The 27443-nt window shown below is 35.4% G+C and overlaps 1 protein-coding gene across 4 annotated transcripts in view; it reads right to left on the bottom strand.

Moving 5' to 3' along the window:
* The window catches only part of VPS13B (vacuolar protein sorting 13 homolog B), a 454815-nt gene that overhangs the window by 193687 nt on the left and 233685 nt on the right, over window positions 1-27443 (bottom strand). For all 4 annotated transcript variants that reach the window (XM_081116977.1, XM_081116974.1, XM_081116975.1 and 1 more), the window contains exons 30-31: window positions 23119-23230; window positions 853-1056 (exon numbers count right to left, since the gene is read on the bottom strand). In XM_081116977.1, coding sequence (XP_080973103.1) covers window positions 853-1056; window positions 23119-23230 — 316 coding nt within the window. The remainder of the gene's footprint in view (window positions 1-852; window positions 1057-23118; window positions 23231-27443) is intronic.

Below are 27443 nucleotides of genomic sequence, written 5' to 3'. Positions count from 1 at the left end.
ATTATTAATGTTATCACTATTATTAATGCTAAGACATGGATAAATATAGTTTTGGTGTTAAAGGGGCATAAACCCAGAGCAATCAGCATTGCAAAAGGCATACAACAAAGTCTGCACACAATGTTTTAAAGAAATCCAATCAACAAACCAATATAGTATGTTATCAGCAACGGACGTTACTGAATCTTATAAATTAAAAAAAAAAAAAAAGTGAAAAATAACGAACACTTTCTTAAATCAAAAAAATTGTTTACAACATACAATGTATACTTTTTACAATATAAAAGTATCTTTAATGACCAGTTCCTTCCTTGTAACAAACAATTCTATCCTTTGGATGAGAACCATGAATAGCCTGGTAAAATGGCAGTGGCTCTCTAAAGTCTTACAGCTTATATTAAGGACTAATTCCTTTTTGTGAACATAGCTGCTTAGTTAAAGTGAACTTTCAAAACCCAACCAGTCTTTGTTGCTTTTCTCCTCTTATTATTACATGTGCTGCCTAACTGAGCACTTCTCTTCTTCTTATTATGAGCAGAAAGCAGAGACTTAAAAAAAAAATCTGACCTTGAATACAATGGATTTCAAGGGAAAATGTGAATGTATCCTTAGCCTGAAGTGAAGTCTTTCAGCAAATAACAAAGTTTATAAAAATGCTGACACAATCTTAAATTTGTAATAATTACAGTGTAATAGTAGGACTAATAGGTTTCCAAGTAAAATCATGAGATTCAATTACAAAATATATGTTTGTCATGAAATGCAGAAGCAACACCAAAACATGCAGGTTCCCAGCTGGTCTCTGGCAATGAAATATTAGAAAGTACAGGAAGTTTCTCAGTCACTTCCTACCTGCTGGCCATATTCCATTCCAGGGCTGGGTTTTGAGAATTCCTTTCATTCTCTGTTAGTGCCCCTCCTGTGCCACTCTCCTTCTCTGGTTTTAGTTGATCCCATTGTGCGGTACCAATATTGATAGACTGCAGGTCTATTTGGTATTGTCTATCTTCAATTTCTGATCCAGGGTCACGAAGAATTCCTAAGTTCAAGGCTCTTCTGTAAAAGCAGTGGAAAAAAGTAAACAGGTAATATCAATTTTCCATGTTTATTTTGTCCACAAACAGTATCATCATCACTTTTCCCCTTTGGATTACTGATGAATACACTGTATTCATCAAGTCTATGAAGCAGGTATTATAAAGTTACCACATATCATGATTTAAAAAATGTATCTAAAACTTATCACTTACAGTAATCTGCTTTATAAAGAATCATGTTATTCCTAGCTCTGTACTTTTTTTCTAAGTACTTTCACATACATGATTTCAATCCTTCAGATGTTGAGGTTCTATTATTATCTCCATTTTTACTAAAGAGAAAGTAATTCAGAGAGGTTGACTTGGCCAAAGTTACGCAGATAGTAGGTGACAAAACCAGCACCTGAATCAAGTTTTCTGACTAAAAAACCTGTCTTCTTTCCGATGCTGCTCATGGACCTCACTCAGCCCTTTGATGTCTTATTAGGAAAAGTCACAGCGTCTTGTTAATCTAGTTCATCCCCTGCCTGCAGCCTTCGATACCTTATATACCCACTGCCACACACACTAAACTGCTGAGAACACCACACTGGTTACTGATGTAGAAACAGGGCGAGGACTACCAGCCACACAGAGTTGGGACTTTCATCTTATTGGACCCAATGCTTAGCAAAGGAATGAAATAGTCAGTGGCTTAAAGCTGGTTTAGAGGAAGAAAATGGTTAAACTTTTCACGAAGGTTTTAGAATGAAAATAGCAAAGCAGTCTGGTAGGGTGGGAAGAAGAGGGTCAGGGTCAGGAGCCAGATAAACCTAACTTGGTGGGAGTTTTCAAACTGTTTAATTTTGTTGGTTCACAAATACTTTAAAGTGAGTTATCAGAAGGAAAATAACATTTGGCCACAAAGAAAGTTTCACTCAACAAGAAGAACGGAAATAATGCGAAGGATAAAAATAGTTTCACTGGTGCAAACACTTGAAACCTACAAACCCAGGTCAGAAAAAATACGATTAGATGAATTACATCAGCGGGACACTAATGCAACTAATTTACGGGTGGGAGTGTTGGGTCCTAGTGTGGGAATTACAGAGGTAAGAGGCTGAGTAGGTGGCCTGGGTCCGGCCCTGCCCAGAGGCTGGTCAAACACTTGTCACTGACCCAAGCAGGCGGTGTCCGGGCCAGCTGCTCAGGAGTGACATGGACACACAGGGTCGAGCAAGACGAGGGCTGAGGCTGATGAACTCAAGCGAGGACAGGAGCAGGGAGGGGACTGAAATAAATGAGCAGGCAGCTCAGGCGGGGAGACGTGAGAGAGTCACCGTAAGGGAACGGGAAGAAACAGGCATCGGTCAAGAAACCACAGCGGGAGCCAGAGAAACAGAAATGGATGCGTTTTCCTTACTCCTAAGGTGACAGCCAAATCTGGTTTCCCTTTTCTCTGCTCTACCTTAGAAATACTACAACCTGGAAATGGGCATGCAAACAAAAGGCAGCCTAAAGTTTTACATGAACCCCAAAATTGCATTAAAAATAGGGCTCATAAGATGGGCCATGAACCCCTCCAATCTGCCCTAATGAAGGTCAAAAGGAATAAATGAGAGTGCCGGCGGGAGCAACGCTTCGAGTGTCCCGGTTTTGGTAGAACGCTCACTTTCACTTCAATATTGCTGTAATTCTGCTAATTTTTAAAGGCACAGCTCTGACTTCACTTTCTATGAAGCCTTTCTCCAAACTCCCTCCCTCCCATATCTGGCCAAAAAAATGAGTTTATGACAACATGGATGAACCTAGAGAGTAATATTATGCTAAGCGAAATAAGTCAGACAAAGACCATATTATTTAACTTATAAGCAGAATCTAAAGAACAAAATAAATGAACAAACAAAACAGAAACAGGCTTACAGATACAGAGAATTAGCTACTACTAGAAAATTTACAGGTTTGGTTTGATTTTTCTCTGATAAAAATACGTAACTTTTTTTCAGACTTGAAAATAAAATCTAATTATTCTTTGTTATAACACAATTCCTGACTTACTTCAATTCTTTAAAGTCAGAAAACATGCAGTGGTGCATTGATTTACTAGTATTTGAAAGTACTTGAAATTTTCCCAACTTGAAATATTAACTAATCTATATTCTTTAAAGATATGCCCATTTTGTTTTATGCATACTTAAAACCAATGTCCATTATTATAAGATGGAGTATTCTAAGCACTTTTGTTTTTCAATAAAGAAAACATACTCAGGATGCTTTCATTCAAATACTATACATTAACTCTTATTTAAGCACTCTTAGAGCAAGACGTCTTCTGAAAGATGTATTTCACATCTCCTGGTACACTAGAGGTTTTTTAAAAAGGTATAAATACATAAATGATTACAGGTATAGATTTGAACATAATTTATTTTTATTTTTTCCAAAGCTGGAAATCATTTTACAACTTTAAAAATGCTATTTTCTCTAAGCACTTTATAACTTAACATAGCTTGTTAAAAGTAAAAAGCAATCTGACTACAGTTCCAAAAACGAAAGTATACTTTATTGAAGAGAACTTTGATTTAGTGCACTTCGTTTTCAAAGCACAAGAAACAACTGCAAAATCATTAGAGCAAAGGATTCTAATAGAATGATACTCTTACCAGGTAACTAACCATAGGAAAAGAACATTATGACTTCAGTGAGGACCAAAATGCCTAATATTAGCAATGTCCTCCTTAAAAAATACAGTGACAATATTTTGTAAGAAAGGCTTTATGTTGTTTCATTTCCTAATTAAATTTTTCCTAGAAGTCTGATATCATAAAAAGGAATCAAATTTTGTCTCAAATTCACATACTTCTAAAAGTTCTTTGGGCTTGCTCTCCTCCTCATTGCAGTCTTTAAAATCTTTTAGCAATTCAAATCAGGAAAGGGGGTGAGTCAAGATGCCCATAACTTCCTTGCCCTTAACACAAAAAGCTGCTTTATTGGCTAAAATGTAGGAGTTACCATTGTAATTGCTTTGCCCTTCCGAAACTCATCTCCCGTACCATATGAACCGTTCAGCAGAGGGTGTAGGAGGGTAAACTAAAGTCTGCAATAGCTGGTCAATAACATAATCATAAGGAACCAAAGAAGACTTTAAGTATATAACAGGAAACACAGCTTTAATGTTTTCCTTTTTAAATTGATTTAGTCTGGGTCAGGCCTTTAGTATGTTTACATAAGGAACAGCTCATGTTGAACCATTTACTGCTCAGTGCTGAATAGGCATATCTCGGGAGCTCACTGTAAAGAAGTAAAATTCATTACTTACAACTCAATTGAGATCTACAAAAATGTTAAACAAGCCAGAAAATAGGAATGTAAAAAAGAAGTAAAATTTCTATCTTGATTAAATTAAATGTATACATTTTTATCACCAATTCTTCAAAAGTAACAGTAACTTTGAGAATAAAACAGGGCAGGGGATATAAATGGCTGACGTCGGGCTGAGACCAAATGCTGATTTCCAGGACCAATGACGTGGGGCAGGGCTCCTCACCGTCACAGAGCAGGAGAATCACCCGGGGAGCGGGTTAAAATGTTAAGTTCCCATGTGCAGAGGTTCGGATTCAGCAACATGCCCTCTCCCTTGTTAGTTTTCTTTTTTAATCGAAACTAGCATCCTAACTGATTATAAAACCACATCTACACTTAGAGCATTAGTCACATCTCTGATTTGAACTTCGTGTCTCTGCTACCTGAACTGAGGGGAACAGGAGAGGGACCAGTAAATCTGAGACTACGTCATTTATGAAACAGAGAAACTAATACTGTCCTGCCTCCTTCACCACGCTGCTCGGAGGAAGCATCTCTTCTCTCCAAGGCCAAGATCTCTGTCAATTCACTTCACGGTTAAAGGCTGGTTCAGTTTGTTTTCTCACCTCCATGTACTGAGCCACAGGGCTTGGCACATAGGATTTTTAATTCATGAAGGTTGAATAAGTAACAGATATCCTTTATTCCCTTCACTTCCCATGGAAATCACTTCTTTTTCCCTCCTGCATCTTTACCCTTCAGGCTGAAAATATGTTCAGGTGATTCTCCTTGTGAGAGAGACAGACGCTCTCCCTGAGCCCCGGCATCCCACTCTGGGTACCACTCTCTCGTGGTCCCTTTTAACCAGACTTATTTTTTCTCAGTATTTCTATTTCCTCACGATTTATTTTCTCCTCTAAGAACAACCAAGTGGCACCCCTATCTGTTCTCTGAGTTTCCTGGAAAAGAACTCCAGTTAATCTTCTACTGACCAGACCAGTGGATGGTTTTCAGTCATTTAACTCACTTGGCAATTCGCGATGGCAGCACAGCGCGCTGCAGGGCACGGCCTACACGCCACCTGCCACTGGGTGCCCCTGGGCACACTGGAGCTGCAGTGCTCCGTCTCCTTCGTCTGAAAGTGAAGTCCTTGAGCGGAGTCAAGCGAGGCAATGCAGGCCAGGCAAGGCCTGCCGCAGAGTGAGCGCTTACCGTGCAGCAGAAGCCGCGATGATCACTACCCTGCTCATTCCTGAAACCCTGTTCCAGGAGCCTGCATGGCTCCACCGCCCTCAGCTGTGTGGAGTCCCCTTTACCAGGCTCTCTTCTCTTTGCCCCTTCAATGTTCGCAACCTGCGGGGCTCCACCTTCAGTTCCAAAAGTAATAATGAGGCGACAGCGGTGTTTACCAGTTGTTATTTTTTATGGCTAAATCATAGGCAATTTCACTAGGAAACAAAAATATTTATATCTCTCTGCTAGAAGAGTCTCAAAATATTTCCCTAGTTAAGCACCTAAGAAGCTAGATTTTCAGCCCATCCTCAGGGAACATGAGTTTTGAATTGTTTTCCTTCAGCACATGGTCACACATGAGCTGACAAGTCCTCATTTGCTAACTAATGTTATAAATGGGGTATATTTGCAAGATGACTGAAAAAGGTACAGGCTACACAGCATATGGTCAGTTTGAAAAGCATGCCAAACTATACCAAACAACTCAACTCATAAGAAATAGGTTCCAAAGAACCGGACTAACTGGACGTGCACTGCACTGAAAGACCTGCTGATGTGACCAAAAAACTATGTGCAATCTAAGGAAGTTCTAAGGGACATACTAGAATACAGAGAAATGAAATTCTCTTTCAAGTTCGTAAAAAATTTAGTTATGATGTTGATCTTCAAAAATCTGAATATATACATATATCAGAAAATTTTTGAGAACTCAGATAGGAGCTATATGAATTAAAAATAAATTAAGCCAAGCCAAACCCATTTCCTAGTTTGGGTATATTACCATGATAACAAATGAGAGAACAGCACTAATATTATGGAACTTGATGTCATGAAGATGTGTAAATGACTAAGTTAAGATACATTTTTAATAGAGACATATGGACTTGATGAAAACATAGTAAAATGGATTTAGAGCTGGTTTAATACCAGATACAGATAACATCTATTTGGAGTTAGGTCTCTAGTAACATGACAGAGGATTTGGCTCAATCAAGTGGTTTTTATCATTAATTTTAATGAACGCATATAAATCAGTCTTATCAAAGTTTCAGATGACAAAGTTGGGAAGCATAGCTAATACGATGTATGAGAGAATCAGGATTCTATGATATCCTAAAGTATTACAGCAAAGAGCCAAAAACTAGTAAGATGAGGTTTAACCGGAAGAAATGCAAAAAATTCCATCTGTAGGTTCAAATAGCCAACTCCATAAGTACCGGACGTGAAAGAGATGGATTGACAACACTTCACAATAAAAAACAACAACAACAAAAGAAAGCCTGGGAAAGTCAGGCTGGCTTATGAGCAAGAAAAGAAATATCAAAAGCATTATCAAGTGTCATTCTGGCCTTTTAATTTTTAAATAGCCTAACACACAACACATGATATAGTTTCATAGGATTAGGCAATCTCTTCCTCTTTACACTAATATAATAGTGCAAATTTTAAATAGTATTCTTTCACTAGTATTTAAACATTACATTTTAGAATGAGCGCACCCTTTATTTGCATAGCTTTATCAAATAATATCTAATAATTAATTGACAACATGGATTTTTTTCCCAGAATATTATAATAACACATTTGATAGGTTTGTTTATATAAAATCCTCAAAGATTTCTAGAACATGCAGGTACTTGGCATAAAAGTTAACATCTTATGTATATTAGAGTCCAGATCAGTCTTAGTCAGCAGTGAAGTTTACTGCAGTTCCCACACAGGTGACTTTGAAAGGCTAACTGTAATTTAGTAAAACACATGCATTCATTAGGTTTCTTTAGATTTCTTGATGTCTAAAGACAATTAGTAAAATAAATAGATCACATTTATAATGTGTCCTTATTAAGAGACAGACCTCCTACTTGCTTCTAATGTTTCTGTAACATATCTTTGGCAACCCACCTGATTTAGGATTTTTCTATAAAATCTACCATGACTGTAAGTCAATACCTACCCGTAAATCATGAACCACCTAGACTTTATTCCAACTGTGTTAGCACCCTTTCCCATCAGATATTTTCTTCATATCTTCATTCATATTTTTATTTCATTTACTCAAAACAATTGGTTTTGGTAGTTAACAAGCATACCATTTATTTTAAAATCCACTCTGATTATATAATTTGAAAATTTTTATAAAATTCTCTGTTTTAATACTTTTTCTTTCTCTACTAATCAATTACCCATCATCTCCTACTCCTAAAATTCTATTTACAAAGACTTCCTTTAAAAAATTATCATTTAAGAGAGGATCCAAGATGGTGGAAGAGTAGGTGGATGTTCCACTCACCTCCTTCCAGGACCCAGGGAGAGAGAAAAAGGAGTCAATGAAGAGAGGCAGGTGCGTTTAGAGAACTGAGCAGGCTTCTCTCTGTACTTGGCAGTTTTTAATAAACAGAATGACGACTACAAAAATATTTAACCTTTAGTAGTGCTCTATACCATGACATTTTAAGAAAATAACCTTGTAACAGAAAAGAAAATACTGAGCAATAACAAAGACAAACATATAAAACAGTTGTGATAGGCAGTTAGACAGATATGAACAGAGCAATGGGCCCCGACAGAAGGTCACTAGGGTGGAAAGCACTGGATTCCTAGCAAAGGACAACTGCAAAGTGGGACCTTGCCCCCAGGGTGGCTTTTCCTCCCCTAGGTATCTCTGGTCAGGTGGTTTGGATCCCTTGACCTTTTCTTCCTAGAGGTAACATCTAGGCCTCAGATGTGTTTCAGCTCCAGGCCCAGAAAAGCAACAAAACCAGCCACAGCTGACCTCAGGACCAGCTGCATTGAATGATGGCTCCGCCTGGTGCCAACCAGTCAGTCAGTGGTTGAACTCTGGGTTCAGAGTTGTAACTGACAGCTGTAACTGATTTCGGTAAAATAAAATTTTATTTTACTTACGCATTTTCCAAATTCAAAAATTTAGTTTTGAAAAAGACATGGTCAAAAGTGGGGGAAGAGCTAGGACATATTTACCAATACAATTGAGACATGCAAGTGGTGGGGGAAAGGATACGTTTCACACCTTAGCATGTGTGTTGAGGCAAATGCATTCAAAATAAAATTTATGAACTGAGAAATAATGAGGTCAAACAGCTGTTAAAGAGATGCTACAAAAATGACTCCCAACCTAGCTTGTGAGAAATTTCAAATTTCTCTTCTTCTTGTGAACACTGTAAAGTACTGCTTAAAAATATAACTGTTTATAGAAATAAAATTGTGTTTTCTGCTTTAGGGCACCAAAAAGAGGAAACAAAATATATCTATACTAAGAGTGGCTGCTTCCAATGAGAGGAGGTGTCACTATACTTACTTGTAAGCATCTTTTCTGTCACCAGTTTCTCTAACAATTATCTACTACATTTGTTCATTGTATCAGTTTCTATTATGTGTAAATTTGCCCTTCCCCAAACATTCACACTCTCTGCTATTTGTACTTTTGTGTACATTAATAAATCCCATTTATATTAATTACAGAATTCTCCTTCAACATTAACATGTTTTTGAATTATACATGTTGTATATCTATATCTTAACATGCTGCAGAATATGCAAAAGATTGTGAAGAAAACCACCGCACTTTTTAGAAAGGCCAATTGAGTAACTGTTGACAAATTATTGGTGAAAGATCTTAGTTGTTAATTTTTTTACTTTGTATACTATTATGTTTACAATATAATCATGATTATTTTGATTTTAAGTATTAAGATCATATGCCATGACCTGAAAATGACTTTAACTTTTAAAACTAATGAAATACTTTCTCACAAGATGGAACAAATGCAGATGCTACATTAATATACAAGAATATGTAAAAATTCAGTTTGTTCTTCCTTTATATTTTAAATGTGCCGTATTTCATCACCTTGAGAAAATGTTTAAAAATCAATCAATTAATATACTCTAAGCCTAACTGCAAAGATGGTTAAACTCTGTTCCATGAAGGTAAAGACTGAATATCTTTAACAGCAATGTAGACCTACACCTAGCAAATAGCTGGTAAGTGAGAAGCATTCACCAATATTTTTGAGGAAATGAGTGGCATAATAAACCTGATTTATTATGTCAGGAAGAAAGACAAGTATTTCAATATTACAGGAAGAGCCTTTTTGGCAGGTAGTACATGCCTGTAGTCTTAGTCAAATTAATGTAGAATACTATAACCAGCACCGCACTGAGAGACAAAAGACAAATACTGAAATTATCCATATACTCATGAGGGGAAATGATTAAACTGGTTCCTCAAATGAGCAAAATAACCATCAACACAAAACCTGTGCAGGTGCACGTGCCAACCGCCCCCCCCCAATGGAGCACATATTCCTTTAGAGCCACCACTGTCGAGTGCTGAATGACTAATGGGTGAGCTAATGATATTATACTGAAAATAAAGTATATAAAGTATCAAAAAGCAAATATGAAGGTAATAGAGAAAATCAATATGAAAGAATAAAGGACTCATTTTCATATATTTTACACTGAATAAATAAAAAAACTAAAAATTTAAAATACATGAAAACTTAAAGATATAATGGATATAGAACCACAATTTTTTAAAACTGCAATTACAGAATTCAAATTAGTCTAACAAATCTAGAAATTAGCCATAAATCAAAGCAAGAAAAACAACTTCTCATAGACTAATCCAAGGAAATTTGGTGTGTGACCATGACCATCTAGGCCATTTTCCACTCACATGTAAATATGTGCATAAAAACGATCAGACTGTACATGCAGTTTTTAAAACCCATTTGTTCACCTCGCAACTCAATTACATTTCATGTTAATAAAATAGGCACACATATTATCCTTGCAATGGTTGCTTAGAATTTCACCGCATGAATATACTATTATTACATCAACTACTTGTCTATAGCTGAGCATTTGGATTGCTATAGAATCTTTGCCATTATATTTAATCAGCAGCTGTTGTTCATTTTTGTTTAGAAAACAGCCTAAACCTATAGCAATGTAGCACTTCACAGCTCTTTAATATGTGATCTTAGAGTAGTAAAGACCATGTGGAATCACCAACTCTGTTCTTTAAAGGTGTGTAACATTGCTCATAGCGATTTTGTCAATACCTATAAGACACACAGACCACTGTAGGAAAACTACATTATATAGCTAGTTTCCATCTTGAGTTTTATATGTACATAGGCGGCTATGGGAAGAAAATGCTGATTTAAAAACCAGGTATTCAAGGTAAAAGGAGGAACTAAAGAGCATCTATCATACTGTTAGTACTGGCAGTCTCTAGTACTGAATCATCTCTTCCATGAGAACCCCTGTCTCTAGGATGATTATCCAATTATGAAAAATAAATACTCTAATGAAAATGAGAGGCGGTTATTAAAAAAAAACCAAACCCAGTATCCTTAATTATAATAATGCTGCTAGGTATAGTTAATGACCCTATACATTAAGGACGCTCTAACTTTCATGCCCTGGACCACACCAGGGTCACAATTGGTAGCAGAACATTGATCAACATATAAAAGCCACCAAACACATGCAAGAAATTACAGTACATCACACATCAAACATTTTGGCCTGGTGCTTCCTTCCTCTAATCCTACTGGCAGGAAATGCCCTACATATCCTTTGAGGTGACCAGACACATTTAAAAATAGTCCCTTGTTAAAAAAAGCTTAGATGCTGTAATTTTCTCCAGAGAGGAGAACAGTGTGTGCCCGGCTGCCGCACTACCTCCACCTGCGGCAGAGATGGAGGGAGCCGCACTGAGAGGGGCCGGAGCTGCACCAGGTAACTTCTCCGGAGGGTTAAAAAGGGATAGAAAGTAACCCTGGGAAGTATGTTTTCATCGCGTGGGAGACAATAGCGGGAAAATTCACCCATAGTGGCATAGGTTGAACTATTTTGTTATAAATATATGTAAATACAGTTAAATATTATATGATTAAACATCACCTTTTAAGTTAGTTTTTCACCAGAATACACTTCTAGCACTAAGAGTAAACTTTTTTAAAGAACCTTTTTTTGACTATACTCAAACTTAACCTCGAAAAGGTGCAGATGACTCTGGCACACTATTCAAAATGAAGGAGGCTAAATTTCTAAGGATGAACATTTTCAAATAAAATAATTAAATAAAGTTAGAAAAAAACAGTGAGAGATTCAGATAGAAGATGACTTTCCCAGGGGGTTATCTGTTGTGATATGAACTAGGATAGAAAAAATCAAAACATACTTGATTTCAGTGTTTTATTCTACAGTATAGATATGTTTACAGCATACTTTTCAACTGTTTACCAGGATAACAGGATATTAAGTCCTACTTTACTGTGTATTTCGTTAACATCCATTCCCAACACCAAACTGAACAAATGACAATGCAATTCTGTAACTCTATGTATGTTATTTTTTTCTAGTTTGTGGATATTTTTTAAGGTTTAGTGGTACTATACCTCAGTTTTAACAGGTGTTCTTTAAAATCACCTGGAAATACTGAGGTTGTGTTTCACTGAACACAAACTTCATAATTTCTGTTCGGACCTTATATGACTGGGAATGTATCCAAATGCCGAAGACATACTGTCCACAGTGTGTTTGATAAGCTGATATGGGACAGGACTTCTTTTCACTGTTGTGTCAGTTTATCAAACCCATACCTGGATGACCGTCAGTTCAGCTAGAGGACACTGGAGTCCTGGAATACAAAGCATTGTTTTCCTTTCGAGGAGCTATGTGTTTTTTGATGTACAAATGCTACATACACAACCACATGACTATCCGCACTAAATAACTGTAACAGTAAATAAAATAGAAATTGGTATAAAAGCTCATATTATAATCAAAGTTATTAAGGTGTATCCTAGGAATCTGTCTAATGAATATAGATGTTTATTAATAAAAAATTTTAATCTTTATATAGTTTTTATTTTTTGCTTATATTCATTAGTGACTTACATGGAAAATATCACAGTGGATGAATATATTATTTGAAATTAAGGTATAACCAACTGAAGTTAAAAATGATGCTTTAATTCTGATCAAAATAATTTGTATTTTGGATAAGATTTGACACTGGCTTAGAAACCAAGTTAAATAAACTTATATATGATAAATTATATTGAGAAAATGTTTTCACAACTTAAGAACTCATTTTTACATTTAGTTATGTCAAAACTAATCTATGGTTATAGAGCTCCGAACAGTGGTTGACTTTGTAGTGCAGGGTACTTGGTAGGACGGGAAAAAGAAAGATTTCTGGGATGCTGAGTGGTGGTAAGACGGCTATATCCATATGTGAAAGTTCACTGAGTTGTACACAAATGACTAATACAGTTTTCTGTATGTAAGGTACAACTCATTAAAAAATACAGACATGAAAAAAGTACAAATCAGAAAAAAAGTTAGCTGTGTGCTTATTTTATTATCTATTTTTGCAATCACATCTGTATTTTCATTACCTTTGTTAATGTGCAATGCTTTTCAGGTCTCTAGTTTTTGCTCAAAGCTTACTGTTAACAGTGATGAGTAGGGGATATTCAGACTGAGACAGTGCCTGTCTCCAGCGGAGAGAAAGCATGGTCTCCAGCAGAGACCACAAAACAGGTAAAACTGTACTGTTTATTTTAGGACAGTGACTGCAATGGACACAGAATAAAATAAAGAAAGATAAGTATGTGTATTTAATAGTTTAAATTGGTACTTTAGAAAATAATAATTTACTTGATCTCATGTAAAAATTATAAGAATATTTTTGAAAAGTAGTGTCTTATTAGTAGTTAGCAAGTGCTCTTGCACAATGTGGATAGTTAATTTATTATGAAATTAGTAGAGGTATTTATAATTAATAAAAAATGTGTATTAAGTGAGTACATAGATACTAGCTTCCCAACTTGCTTTCTAGTTAGTTTCCATAGTTGTGGAGCAATAAGAAGAACATGGCTAAAAACAGACACAGGGTGAAATGGGTCTTCCACAAATTGTGATTACAGAGCAAACACTGCAGCTCGCATTTACAAGTTTCCTAAAGTCAAAGCTGGTCAAAGATCCTTCCATCCATCCATCCATCCATCCATCCATCCATCCATCCATCCATCCATCCATCCATCCATCTCAACTGTTTAATCCCTTTAAGATGATGGGTAGTGAACATTATATGAATAACTACAGGAATAAACACGCAGGGTGCTCTTTAGTTACAAAACTCAATCTTGTTATTAGTGACAAAAAATGTGATTCTTCCTTTACACCAGACACTTAGTAGCACAATGTTTCACTATTTTCTAGAAAGCTGTCTTCTGTCAGTGGTTCTAGGGAATAGTCATCATGTTCCAGAAACTCCGGAGATGTATCTTAAAGGTATAATATGCTTTCTCTGACTTGTCTTCACGCCCAGTGGTGTTTAGATAATAATTTTACATGACCATGCTAGTGCCTCAATGAATATACACAATCAGGAATGCATAAGATATTTTATATAAGCAGGATGTATTTGAAAGAATATAAGATTTTCATAATATAAAGCTGTTAAGATATGAATCAAACATTATTATTCTTTAGCTTCTTTCCAACATGAATTTCTAGAGGAAAGCATCAAAAATATCAATAAAAGGGTTAAATACACTTAACATAACATTCCAAAATTTATGACAGTAGAAGTTATAGTCATTTTCAACACTGTTATTGAGGTAGCTTTTGGCAGCAAATAGAAACACATTCATGGAAACCTACATCCTGCTACAGGAAGCCACAAAAGACACAGTTACTTTGGTGAGGGCCAAATATAAATCCAAAGCCTTCACACTAGATCAGCTGAAGAACATGACAGGGACTAAAAGTCTGCCAATAGTATTTCCAAACAAAGCTTTTAGGCGAGTTACTCTAAATACCTACTATCCCAATCTCTCTGATTTGCTAAAAGGGAGTTATTTGAAACCAAGACTAAGCATTATAGGATTAGGGACCTAACGTCACTAGATATGAAACATACCTTGCCAAAAAACAACACAATGGTTATTTGAGAACATATATATAGAAAGAAAATTAGGAAAAAATTAAAGGTTGGGAGGGGAGGGCATAGATTTGTGGAGATATGTAGAATTTAATTTTTACAATGTATTTTGGAGTTAATGTTAAACTCATCTATGAAAGGATATTAATCTTATCTATGAATTTCTATTGATCATATGCTTCAATTAACAATTATTTGGGCCTATGTATACTGTTTAAGCATATCTGTAAAACAAGATAAGAAATTATGTTAATCCAGATAATACAAGTCTTCTAAGAGTAAAAATAAATCAGCTCCCCTAACTTTTATAATTCTTTAAAGGTAAAATTCCATTGATTAAACCGCCACAGCAGGGTATACTTGTTAGAAACCTTATTTTTAAAAATGACTTTAAATATTTGGTAAAATTATGAATTTTTCATATAACACAATATTTAAGAGAATAAAATTCTCTATGGAGGGAAACTGAAACCCAATACTAGATTCAAATCTATTAGTACTGAATGCACTAAAAAGGATTAGCAAATGTCTGCAAAAAGGACATGGCTGAGAAACTGAACCACTGACAAAGCTTGTAAGGAGCTATGGGATAAATTAGTCACAGATAAAATCCCAGAAGGGACATCAGAAGACCCACAAGCATTTATGGCATGAACCAAAAACTTTATGCAGAGGTTCACAAATGTCCAATTACAAAAAGCATATAGTTCTCTCAAGTAAAAGATGAAAGTTAAGAAACTTTGTAATTAAAATACTATAAAAGAAAAATGTTCTGTTTTCAACATTTTAAAATTCTTTTAACAAATAAAATATTTTGGAAAAAAGTATGAAGTAAATTTTATTGTCACAATCACTAGTTTGTTTATAAAAACTTTTAGAGTAGGTATTAAAAGATTTTGTGGCCCAGCCGGGCGTGGCTCAGCAGATGGGCATCGCCCTAGGATCCAGGCCATCGGGGTTTGATTCCTGGTCAGGGCACATGCCCGGGTTGCGGGCTCGATCCCCAGGCGGGGGTGTGCAGGAGGCAGCCGATCAGTGACTCATCACTGATCTTTCTCTCTCTCTCCTTCCCTCTTCTTTCCTCTCTCTGAAATTAATAAAGATATATTCCAAAAAAAAAGATTCTGTGAATTTTTAGGCAATATGACAGAGCAATGATATAGAGAGTCAACATATAATCTTAAATGGCTTCCAAATTTATGTATCTAACTATAAGCCCTATTTTCAGATATGTAGCTTAAACACAATACTTCTCAAATGATTAGGGGAAAAAACCCAAGTTATAACAAACCTGCATAACATACTTATTCAACTTTGATATAATTTCGGTATATGAAAAATACATGTGAACAAATAGTACATAGTTGTTTTAAAAGAATAAAATCAATATTTTTTTCAACACAATTTAGAGAAAAATGATATATAAGAATACTCTGGGGAGAAAAAGAAGTTTTAACTTATCTCCTTTTTTTCATAACTCAGATAAAACTAGATTAATAACTAAGTCATACTAATGCAAAAACAGAAAGTTTTATAAATATTTATGTTTTATAATAATTTAAAATATCTCGTGAAATAAAAATCACAAAAATATACTAAGTTTATTAATCAGATCTGTGCTAATATTTTATATCTGGTCATGACTCACTTCGGAGTTCATAATAGATGTGAGAAAAAGTTTGATGACAATCAGAATCATTAGCTAGGTAGTTATTTTCTGTAGATCAAATGCAGCAGTAAGTATAACCTCACTGAAAAAATTTTTAAAAATAGACTGTATGTTCAATACTCTCAAGGGCCAGAGAACAAGAACACTAGGGTTATAAGAGTTTTCACTATAAATCATGTCTCTAATATTTATATTAAGTCCATCTAGACTGAAATGTTTTAGGGAACCTAAGGAAAATGCAAAATTGGTGCCTAATTTTTTTTTCAATTTACTCACTCTAAACAAGAATGTTGCCAGAAAAACACACACAACAGTAATAAAATTTAATGGAATATAAATGTGAAACTTCAAAAAAAGTTTCAAACTTAATGTTATATACTAGTTAACTGTAAGTTAATTAAATTAAAGCCAGTCTGTCTTACAAGAAACTGAGTTACAGGCAGCAAGAAGTAGCAAGTAGTGGTAAAGCGCATGGACAATGGGAACTGGTGCTGTCACCCATTTATGTTTGACCCAGGAGAAATTATTTAGTGTCTAAAGCTCCATTTTTGTCTCTAAAATACAGATAATCATAATATCTGACTCATGTTTATTGTGAGGTAAGCACTGCACTGAAACCAGCAAGGAGAATCCCCAATAGATCTTAGATGTCACTGCTGGTACTACTAGCACTACTATTTTATATTACAGTTGCAGAAAGGTAAGTCAGACACTGGTACAGAAGCCAAAGGAAGGGAAACTACTTCTAAGTAAAATGATTATGAAAGGTTTTGAAAGGAGAGGATTTTAAGTGAGACATTAAAAGACAGGTGTAATTCTTAAGCATTTTTAAAATTAATAATGTTGCACACCAGAGAAAAAGGTTTATAAAGGATCCAAAACCTAACCAAATATAAAGTTTTTATAACCAAAACTCTTTGAAAGGCTGAGCTGGAAGAAATCTACATCTCAAGAAAGTTGAAACTGCATACATGAACAAGGGCCACAGAAAAGCACACACTAAGCATTATAGGGTAAACAAAATAATTAATTTGAACAAGTGTCTTACACAAGAAAGCAATTAGGAGTAAGAGTTGAAGTATAGGTGGAGGTCAGGTCACGGAGAAGGGTGCATGTTGGGCTAAAAGACAGGGATTTTTGTCATGTGAAAAATCGAGCACTGTGATAGATGTTGAACAGAGAGAGTTGCTATCATCAACTGATGTTTCGAAGTAGTACATTAAAGCCGAAATGCCTACCATATTTTAATTCACACAGTAGTGTTGAATTGTGAATCACTTAGCCTTGTAACAAAGAACATTTTAGCTGCAATAATTTCAATGTCCTATTGGTACTGATAAATTTGTTCTTTACGGACAACCCTAGTAGCTATTTCACTGAAAGAAACAACTCATTTTTCCTTTTACAAGTTCTCAGGTATAATAATGTTTTGAACTCTGGGAAGTCTGGGTCACAATATAGTCTACAAAAGTTCTTAGGTTTTAATGAAGCTTTTTAATAATGGAGAACATTTTGTTGGTTAGACTAAAAAATATCTTTAAGTAGTCCTTTGATCTACGCTGTCTAAAACAGCTGTTCAAAAACAGACCAGTTATTTCTGAATATGATACTGAAAGATGCCCACAACAATATATTACTAGTGTCATTGTAATAGCCACTAATTTAATAATCCAAGTCCTATTCTTAGCTTCAGAAAGAAGGAAGCTACTCCCTATGACTCGATAGGCCGAGTATCTGAAGAATGGTTCCATGTCCCCTAGAAGTTTTCTCATTTTCAAATTTAAAATCGTCAGTTGTCATTGTTACTATTGTTCCTTCAAGGTAACATGTCTATTTTGTACTGCATTTGCAACTTTAAACTCAATTCATCTTTGGTTTCAAACATCTCAAGGGTGAGATTTATCTTGTGTTCCTTGCAGGCCTCTCCTAACAGTGCTGGACTGTTCGATAGAAACAGAAAGCAAACCACAGATGAGGCCTCCTATATAAGTAAAAATTTACTAGTAGTCACAGTGAGAAAATGGTTTTACAGTACAGTGGGAATGGTTGTAATGATACATTTAACTCAATATACCTAAAATATGGTCATCACAATGTGTAATCGATATAAAGGTTTTAAATGAGATATTTTACTTTGTTTTCTTCTTAATCCATCTAAATCTTGTATATATTTCACACTTACAAAACTTCTCAATCTGGACTAGCCACATCTCAGCAGAATGGCCACATGTCATGGCGGCCACTGCGCTGAACAAAGCATCTCTCCCATTCTGAGCAACTCAGGCTCTTCTGGACAGCGTGCCCCCACCCACACTCAGACAAAGCTCTGTGGAGGGCCATGTGTGGTCTTCCTCCTGATTCCAAAGTCACCCCCCCACTGACTGATAAATGTCCCTTGCCTACTTCCTTCCACAACACAATCCCTCAGCTTGCAGCCAGAGAAGGCAAACAATTCCAGAGCTGAAAAGAATCCCCAGTCTCTACGGGGGAAAAAAAAAAGGGGGGGGGGCATTTCTCTCTCTGGAATTTAATTTCTCTGGATCTTTCTGTAACATCAATCTTTCATATATATATTTTAAAATTGGCTTTACTGAAATATAATCGATATTCCATAGAAGTTACCGTTTTGAGGTGACTCAGTGTCTTTTGTATATTCTCACTGCTCACTGTACATCCTTTACTGTATAAGCACCCAGTGTACATCCCATTGTACATCACTACCACCTGATTCCAGAGCAGTTTTATCACCCCCCAAAGAAACCCTATACCTATTTATTAGCAGTCATTCCTCTCTCCCCTCCTAGCAACCACTATTCTGCTTTCTGTCTCTATGGATCTGTCTATTGTGGACAGTTCACATAAATGGAACCATATAATATGTGGCTTTTTGTGTCTGGCTTCTTTCAGTTTGCATGTTTCCAAGGTCGGCCCATGTTATAACATATACTCCATTCCTTTCTACGTCAGAATATCATTCTAACGCACGGGTACACCACATTTTGTTTAGCTCTTCATCAGCTGATTAACCTTTGGGCAATACCTACTTTTTGGCTATTATGAATAGTGCTGCTATAAACATTGCTGTGCATGCTTTTATGTGGACATATGTTTTCAATTCTCTTGGGTACATACCTAGGAGTAGAACCGCTGCATCATATGGTAACTCTATGTTTAAACTTATGAAGAACTGCCAAACAGTTTTCCACAGCAGCTGCACCGTTTACCTTCTCACTAGAAATGTCTGAGGGTTCCAATTTCTCCACATCTGTTATCTTTTTTATTATAGCCATGCTAGTGGGTGTAGTTTCGACTTGCATTTCCCTGCTGACTAATTGGGTTGAACATCTTCACACACTCATATTGGCCATGTTTCTATCTTCTTTGGATATACATCTATTCAAATTCTTTGCCCATTTTAAAAATTGGGTTGCTCTTTTATTATTGAGTTGTAAAAGTTCTTATATTCTGATTACACATTTCTTATCAGATACATGATTTGTAAACATTTTCTCACATTCTGTGGGTTGTCACTTTCTTAATAGAGTCGTCTGCAGCACAAACATTTATAATTTTAATGAAGTCCAATTTATATATTTTTTCTACTTTCTGCTGTGTTTTTGGAGTCACTTTTAAGAAACCATTATCTAATCTAAGGTCACAAAGATTCACTCCTATGTTATATTGTATAAGTTTCAGATTTTTAGCTCTCATATTAGATCTCTGATACATTTTGAGTTCATTTTTGTATATGATATAACCTAGGGATTCAGCTTCACGTGGATATGCAGTAGTTGGAGCACCATTTGTTGAAAAGACTATTATTCTTTACCACTGAATTATCTTGGCTCCTTTATCAAAAACCAATTGGTTATAAATATGATGGTTAATTTCTGGGTTCTCAATTATACTCAATGACCTGTATGTCTATCCTCGTGCCAATACTCCACAACCTTGATTACCACTGTTTTGTCGTAAGTTTTGAAATCAGGAAGTATGCGTCCTCCAACTGTGTTCTTCTTTTCCAATATTGTTTTAGCTATTCTGGGTGCCTTGAATTTCCATATGAATAATTTCCATCTGAATTTTAGGATCAGCTTGTCAATTTCTGCAAAGCAGCTAGGCTGGGATTTTGACTGGGATTATGTTGAGTCTATATATGATTTTGAGAAGTACCGGCTGGATCTACCAACACTGTTTCTCAACTATGCACATGGGATATCTATCTATCTATCTATCTATCTATCTATCTATCTATCTATCTATCTATCTATCTATCATCTATCTATCTATCTATCATCTATCTATCTATCATCTATCTATCTATCTATCTATCTATCTATCTATCTATCTATCTATCATCTATCTATCTACATGTGTGTATATATATTCAAATAGTACAATACTTAACATATATATACACATACATATATTACATATTCTTAGTTTCTTTCAACAATGTTTTGTAGTTTTCAGAGTCTAAGTTTCACAATACTCCTGGTGAATTTACTCGTAGGTATTTGTGTCTGATCCATCATAGATAAAACTGTTTCATTAACTTCACTTTCAGATTGCTCCTCGCTCATTGTTACTGTGAACTGGTTTTTATATTTGATCTGTTAGCCTGCACCCTTGTTGCACTTGTTTATTTGCCCAATAGTTTTTCAGTGAATTCCTTAAAATTTTCTATATACAAGATCACATCATCTGCAAAAAGACATAGTTTTATTTCTTCCTTACAATCTGGGTGCCTTTTATTTCATTTCCTGCCTAAGTGCCTTGGCTGGAAGCTCCAGTATAATGCTAAATAGCAGTGGGGAGAGCGGATATCCTCGCATTCTTCCTGATCTTAAGAGAAAAGTATCCAGTCTTTCACCATCAACTACATTAGCTGTGGGTTTTGACAGATGCCATTTATCAGGTTGAGGAAGTTAGAAAAACCAAGACAGAAAGAAGAAACACCGAGCAGATTAAAAGAAAGAGGAAGTAAAATCCTATGGAAAAGCACAGGAGAGTGAAATGACAACATACTGCAGGGGAGGGACTAAATAACAGGAAAATCAATTTAAAAAGAACTCTGAAAGAAATGAGTAAGAAACAGACTCTGAAATGCTCTGACATCAGTTAAGTATATGCTTTTGGCAAAACAAAAGTTCTGTGTCTCCTGGTTTTGTCCATTATTAAAAATGTAAGAGCATTTATTTTATAAGCGTAAAGTATCTAGTTTGTACTTTGTTTATACTTTTTATGTATTTTGTGTGAGACACTGAAGTTCTAGAGAGACAATAACTTTTTTCCAATTTATTTATTTTTTGGAATTATATTTCTATATCCTATAAAATAAATCCAGAAAGTAGTTAAACAGGAAAGGGAATGAGATGGGGGAAGGAGGAGGAAAGTAAAGAAAAGAAAGAAAAACCACAGCAAGTGAGAAGGTAAGGAATGAAGCAAGCTACGGGAAGGCAGGGACAGTGAGCACGAAGGGGGGGAGGCGAGCGGGAGCGGGGCTGAGGGGGCGAGGGCCGGCGTTCGCGAGAAGGCTGGGCGCCAGGAAGGCACAGCGAGGAAAGGAAGCATCTCTGGAGTTCACTTTATTGACGGTGAAAGGGCCTTTTAATATGAAACATATTTCACCAAAAGTAGGGCTGTTTTTGAGAACTACTTCCCTCTAAAGTGAAAAGAAAAGCTAAATACACCTGAAAGAATTTCTAAATGTTAGAAAATTAAATTATTTTCATCCAAAAAAGGATTCTACTGTAATCCTTTCCCTAGATACTGGGGGGGCTGAAAAAATATGCGTTTAGAGCTTGGATCCATCATTATTTGACTAGAGACAACTATTCTTTTGGGTCTTCAAATCTACAAAATGAGAGGTTGGAATTAGATAATTCCTGAAGCCTCCTTCAGTTCTCACACCAGAAGGTTTTACAGAAGATAGCAAAATAAAAACTTACTTAAGGGATGAATACTATAAGGTACCAAAAAAATTAATACAAGAAAGAATGATATATAATTCAAAGGAAAATATATCAACGCAAATATCAGAAAAGTCTGAGAAAATAAAATCCCCCCCTTAAAGTGGCTATCACCCTCCAGGTGGTAAACGCATTACAAAAATGAGAGCCCCTTCCTAGCTGTAACGCTTACTGGAGAACAGTAGGAATTTATTTTTTAAAAGAGTCAGACTAGGACATCTGAAAAACAGACCAGCAGGAAGACTAAGACACTTGTTCATCTGCATTTCTGTGACTTGTCTCGCTTGGTTTATTTGCAACTGCACTTTTATGTCTGGCAGCAGTGCCAATTTCAGTCCGAATGATATATTATTTTTATCATGTTGATTACATATGTTCGCCAGTTTGGTTGTCCATATATGCTTGGTGTGGTTTGCAAATACTCGGCGACAAAATCCAGAGCATGGCATTTTCACAGAAAGTGTTTACTGTGAAATTTCTCCTTAGAAGTTTGCTTTTCTTTACAGCTTTGATCAGTATGACATCCACAGTCCTACATTTCAAATACTGGTTTATAGTTAAATTAAAAAATACTTCTTCGATTTGATACAACATGACTGTAGTAGGGTTTAGTAGTTCTAGAGAAGGCCTCGTTTTCTTAGGTGATTAGAAATTTGGTCAAATTTAAAGTCTGCTAAAATCTCCAAAACTGCGCTTCTTCTGTTTTCTGGAGACTTGGTACTCACGTTCTGTTATTCATCAACACTTCACAGAAATACTTGATTTGTCTGAATGAATTTAAGAACCCACAACTGAAGAAAATCAGAAAAACCTGGTTTTAAATATCAAAAGATCCCAAATGAAAAGTATTTCTACAGGCCACACCAAGCAAGTTTTATTGATCAGTGTACTTCGCAGGATGAAAATGTTGCAAGACTGAACATAAGAAAATAAACTTACTGGTAAATATCTTTCCTGAGAACAGATCTGCCGAGGGGATTGTCAGCCTGGGGAGCCATAGCAACAGAGCCAATCTTCAAAACCATGGTGTCTTCTTTTGCTGCCTGATTAACTGTAACAAAATAAATAGATTTATGAGGCATACACTGGAACTGTGCATAAGAAAGAATCTTATTTATTTTTTTTTTTTGGTGAAAACAATTTGTTTTTAATGACAACCTGGAAAAAGTCTTCATGGGTGCTCCATGAACGGAATGTGTTCTCTTAGAAAAGCAACAGAGGGTGTTTGAAGTTGAAACACTGCGACATATGTGGCCCTACCAATATGTCTTTAACAAGGAGGGATCTCTGAGTAAAGGTGTAGAAACATTAAAATAAGTCCAACAAATGAGGACAAGAAAAAATTATGTTTAAAAATATTTGATGTTTCTTAACTATTGTGTATATCAGTTTTCTGATACATACAATAATGATGATGGGAAAAAACATCCACCCCAACATTAAAATGTGATATTAAACACATACAAGCAGTACTAAAGCAGTGTGTTTATCCAATTTCATTATCTTATACTAAGACTACATCTTACTCCCAAGTGATGTTCAGCCCTGGGCTTTTTAACACTGCATTGCTGTCTACAAACATATGAAAAGATACCACAAAGTCTGTAACAAATGCTCGAAGCCATTTAAATTTACATGATTAATAATAACTACGCACATGAACAAGGTATACCACTAGATTAGCTGTAAAATGTCAGAAAATCCAAAAGAAATATGATGGCTATAATGCTGAAGAAAGAAAACACAAGTGATTCCTTAACATAGGTGGATATTTCAACTTGCTACTCTAGGCACTTCGTAACTTTAAAATTCTGCTGCAAAACTGCTTGCCAAATGCAATCCCACACCTGTGTGAAAGTTCTGCCTCCTGATGGAACAGAACACAAAGGTAAGTAATCTCAGAAAACTAGAAAAGGTGAAAAGCTGTATCAATTCCGATTCTCTCCTTCTGCTGAATACAATATTTTACCGTTAAGTTTTCATCTTATAAAGTTCAACAATTTTTCTATAAATCACCAGCTAAGTCAATGTCTTTTCTAAGGTCTATTTGGAATGGACAGCAGTTCTTGATGACTCTATTAATTTATATTAAATTTTACACCCTCTTCTCAACAGATTATTCTACTGTAGATGTTTAAAATGTTTAAAAATTGTTAACAATATACAACTTCCTGTGTTTTGAAGAAAACATATACTAAAACTCAGTTTCTCTGAAGGAATTTTCATGTGCCACAAATGGAACAGAAAAGGACTGGCTGCAAGACTCAGGAATATCCTGAATAGAACATGCCAACAAAGGCATACAATCCATATTTCCCCAACTGTGGTGCCCAAAGAATGCAAAAGCTAAGAGATTACTTCCAGCTGCTTCAGCAGTACACTCAGTAGGGTCTGATTCAGATTAGTCTAAAAAAGAAAATCAGAATTACGAAAATCAGAAAAAATAAGATATTCAGTGAGGAAAGGAAGGAAACAGAGTAAGATGTACACAAAGGGAGTGGCAACATGGAAGGGGGGAGAACAGCAGAAGGGGAAAAGAGATGAGCTATCGCAGTAAATATTAGCACGTGTGGGCCACAATAAAGACAGTGCTTTCAATGGCCACGGGCGAAAGATCAAATAGAAAACTACTTCTCATGCAGCTGCACTATTTTCAAGTGACCAGAGGTCTGTCTTGATTATATGTCCTTATATTATGAACACTGTTTACATTTCACAAATCTTGCATTTTACGCCAAACTTATCAAATAGTTCCATGTGGGTAAAACCTCTGATTAAGCAGCAGGCATCAATTAAATCAATAAATAGTGAGCCTGGAGAATAGGCCATACCACAGAAGTGCAATTAGTGTACTTGCTAACTGTTCTTCCAGGCTACAGATACTACCCACCATATGAAAGTCTGAAATGTAATAGAAACGCTGCAGTAAATGAGGTACATATGGAAGGAAAATGACGTACTTGGTGTTACATACAAAACCAGGTCCAAGAACAAAATTCTGTTTCTGTTAGAGCCAAAAGTGTTCTCACTAGATTATACTGACTATGGAGTTGTAATAAAAAAGCACTTAATACAGATCATTCACAAACTAAACCAAAATATTCAATTTTATTATAGAAAGTAATTAGCTAAATGTATCTTTGAGATATAAGGAAAAATAACAAAAATATGTTTTTATGCAATAAAGTGCCCTGAGTCATTTCTTCAGTTACTTTATAGTTGGAAAAAACAAGCTTCCCTTTTTTGGTTTGCTTCACCTGCATTTAATAGTTGGACCATATGAGGAAATGTTCCCTCTAGAAGCATTTTCAACATGAAAATGAATGCCTTCCTTTATTGCTTTAACTGTATTTCAAAAAATTGAGCCTCATGAGGAACTACTCACTCTAGAAGACTCACACTAGATCCAAAAACCAGTCCTCTACTCTGAAATAAAGAGCTTAAAGCTGGAAGTCAAACACCTGTAGATTCAGAATCTTGATAATAACTACACACAATGCAAACAAATACTCAAGCTGAAAACCAGACTTCCAATATTATTACTTTAAATAAAATATTAGAATGTTAAATACATTTCTTATTATTAACTGAATTTTACACATGAACTTTAAGAATGTTTATAATTCAATGGAACATGAAATGCAAGTCTGATTTTATCTGTTCTTGGGGTAATAGAGTTGTATTGAAAATGAAAAGGCTATGAACAACTCTGAAATTACGAGCTTGTATATAAATAACCAAAAGCTTAAATAAAGAGCAGAATTTTCATGCAAATAACAGATAACAGAAAGATTGTTGCTTATAACTAAGTTTTCTTAAATCCAACATGAAATAAATACTTTAGAGAACAACTTTCCTTTAAGGTCCTCAACATAAACTCAGCATAGTGAAGCATCTAGTTCCAAGAGTATTTGAACTTGCTCCCAGCAATGGTAGACTATTATAAAGCCATAACTAGTGTGAGTCCTACACAAAGTTACCAAAAAAGCTTTTATCAGTTTTTGTAATATTTGTTTTTGTTTTTAAAAAATATTTCTTTATTGATTTCAGAGAGAGGAAAAGAGAGGGAAAGAGAGAGAGAAACATCAATGGTAAGAAAGTCATTGATCGGCTGCCTCTGCACGCCCCCGCTGGGGATCGAGGCCACAACCCAGGCCTGTGCCCTGACTGGGAAGCAAACCTCAATTGCCCGGATCATAGGTCGATGCTCAACTGCTGAGCCATGCTGGCTGGGCAGTTTTTGCCAGATTTGCAGTTGAGGACAGAAAGAAGGTTCACAATAAATATGTAACCTAATGACTATTAGGTGTATTAATGAGAAATATAGTTGTATTTAGTTTATCAATCATCTCTTCCCTACAGGCATAAATTGCTTGGAGATTTTTTTAAATATAGTTTCTGCTAAGAAGTATAATATAGCACCATTTAGCTATGCTATCAAAACATAATTTATACATATTCTTTCAGTTTAATTAATCTGGTGAAAATCTTATTCAAGAAAACTTTTTAAAACCTTTCTGGAATAAAATAAATACTATCCTTTTGACTCTTACTAGGTCTTACTGGAGTCATTTAAATAACCACATTTCTTTCTCGTGGAAATGCTGCTTTAATCGTGTTTTCCTTATTTAGTCACATTATATCTTTTTCATTCAATAATCCATATAAAATACACACTTAAAATTTTGTCTACACTTTAAAATGGTAAATTTTATGTTATATGCATTTTACTGCAATAAAAAATTTTTCATGAGTGAATTATGATCAGTTGAATTAAGAGTAGTAATGATGAAAAATAAAGTGTCAAGAATCTAGCATGTAATTTATCAAAATCTTTAAATTTTAGACATGCGTGTTTACAGTTTATGGATAGGCACATATTCTAACAATTTGTAACATCTCAGATAGGTATTTAGTTATAAATGTAGGTATAAGTAAAGATATATACATGTAGATACAGTAAATATAGGCATACATCTAAATATAGTAGATATAGATATATACACAGACATACACACAGGCAGAAGGCGAAAAACGAACAAAAATGGAAGATGTATGCAATACAGTGTAGACCAGACAAGACTTAATACACAAAGAGCTCTGATAATTACTGATAAGGAAAAGGTCAGTCCTAGGAAAGACTGACAAAAGACCAATACGTTTCATAAGCCTTTGTTATTATGAGATGGAGAAAACAGCATACACTGGCGCAGCTATTTAAGAGGGCAATTTTACACCCCTTTATATTTTAAAGGTACGTGCCC

This window comes from Miniopterus schreibersii, assembly GCF_964146895.1.
Source record: "Miniopterus schreibersii genome assembly, chromosome: 17".
Classification (NCBI taxonomy): Eukaryota; Metazoa; Chordata; class Mammalia; order Chiroptera; family Miniopteridae; genus Miniopterus; species Miniopterus schreibersii.
The sequence above is the reverse complement of the archived record's forward strand: the minus strand, read 5'-3'. Positions and strand labels throughout refer to the sequence as shown.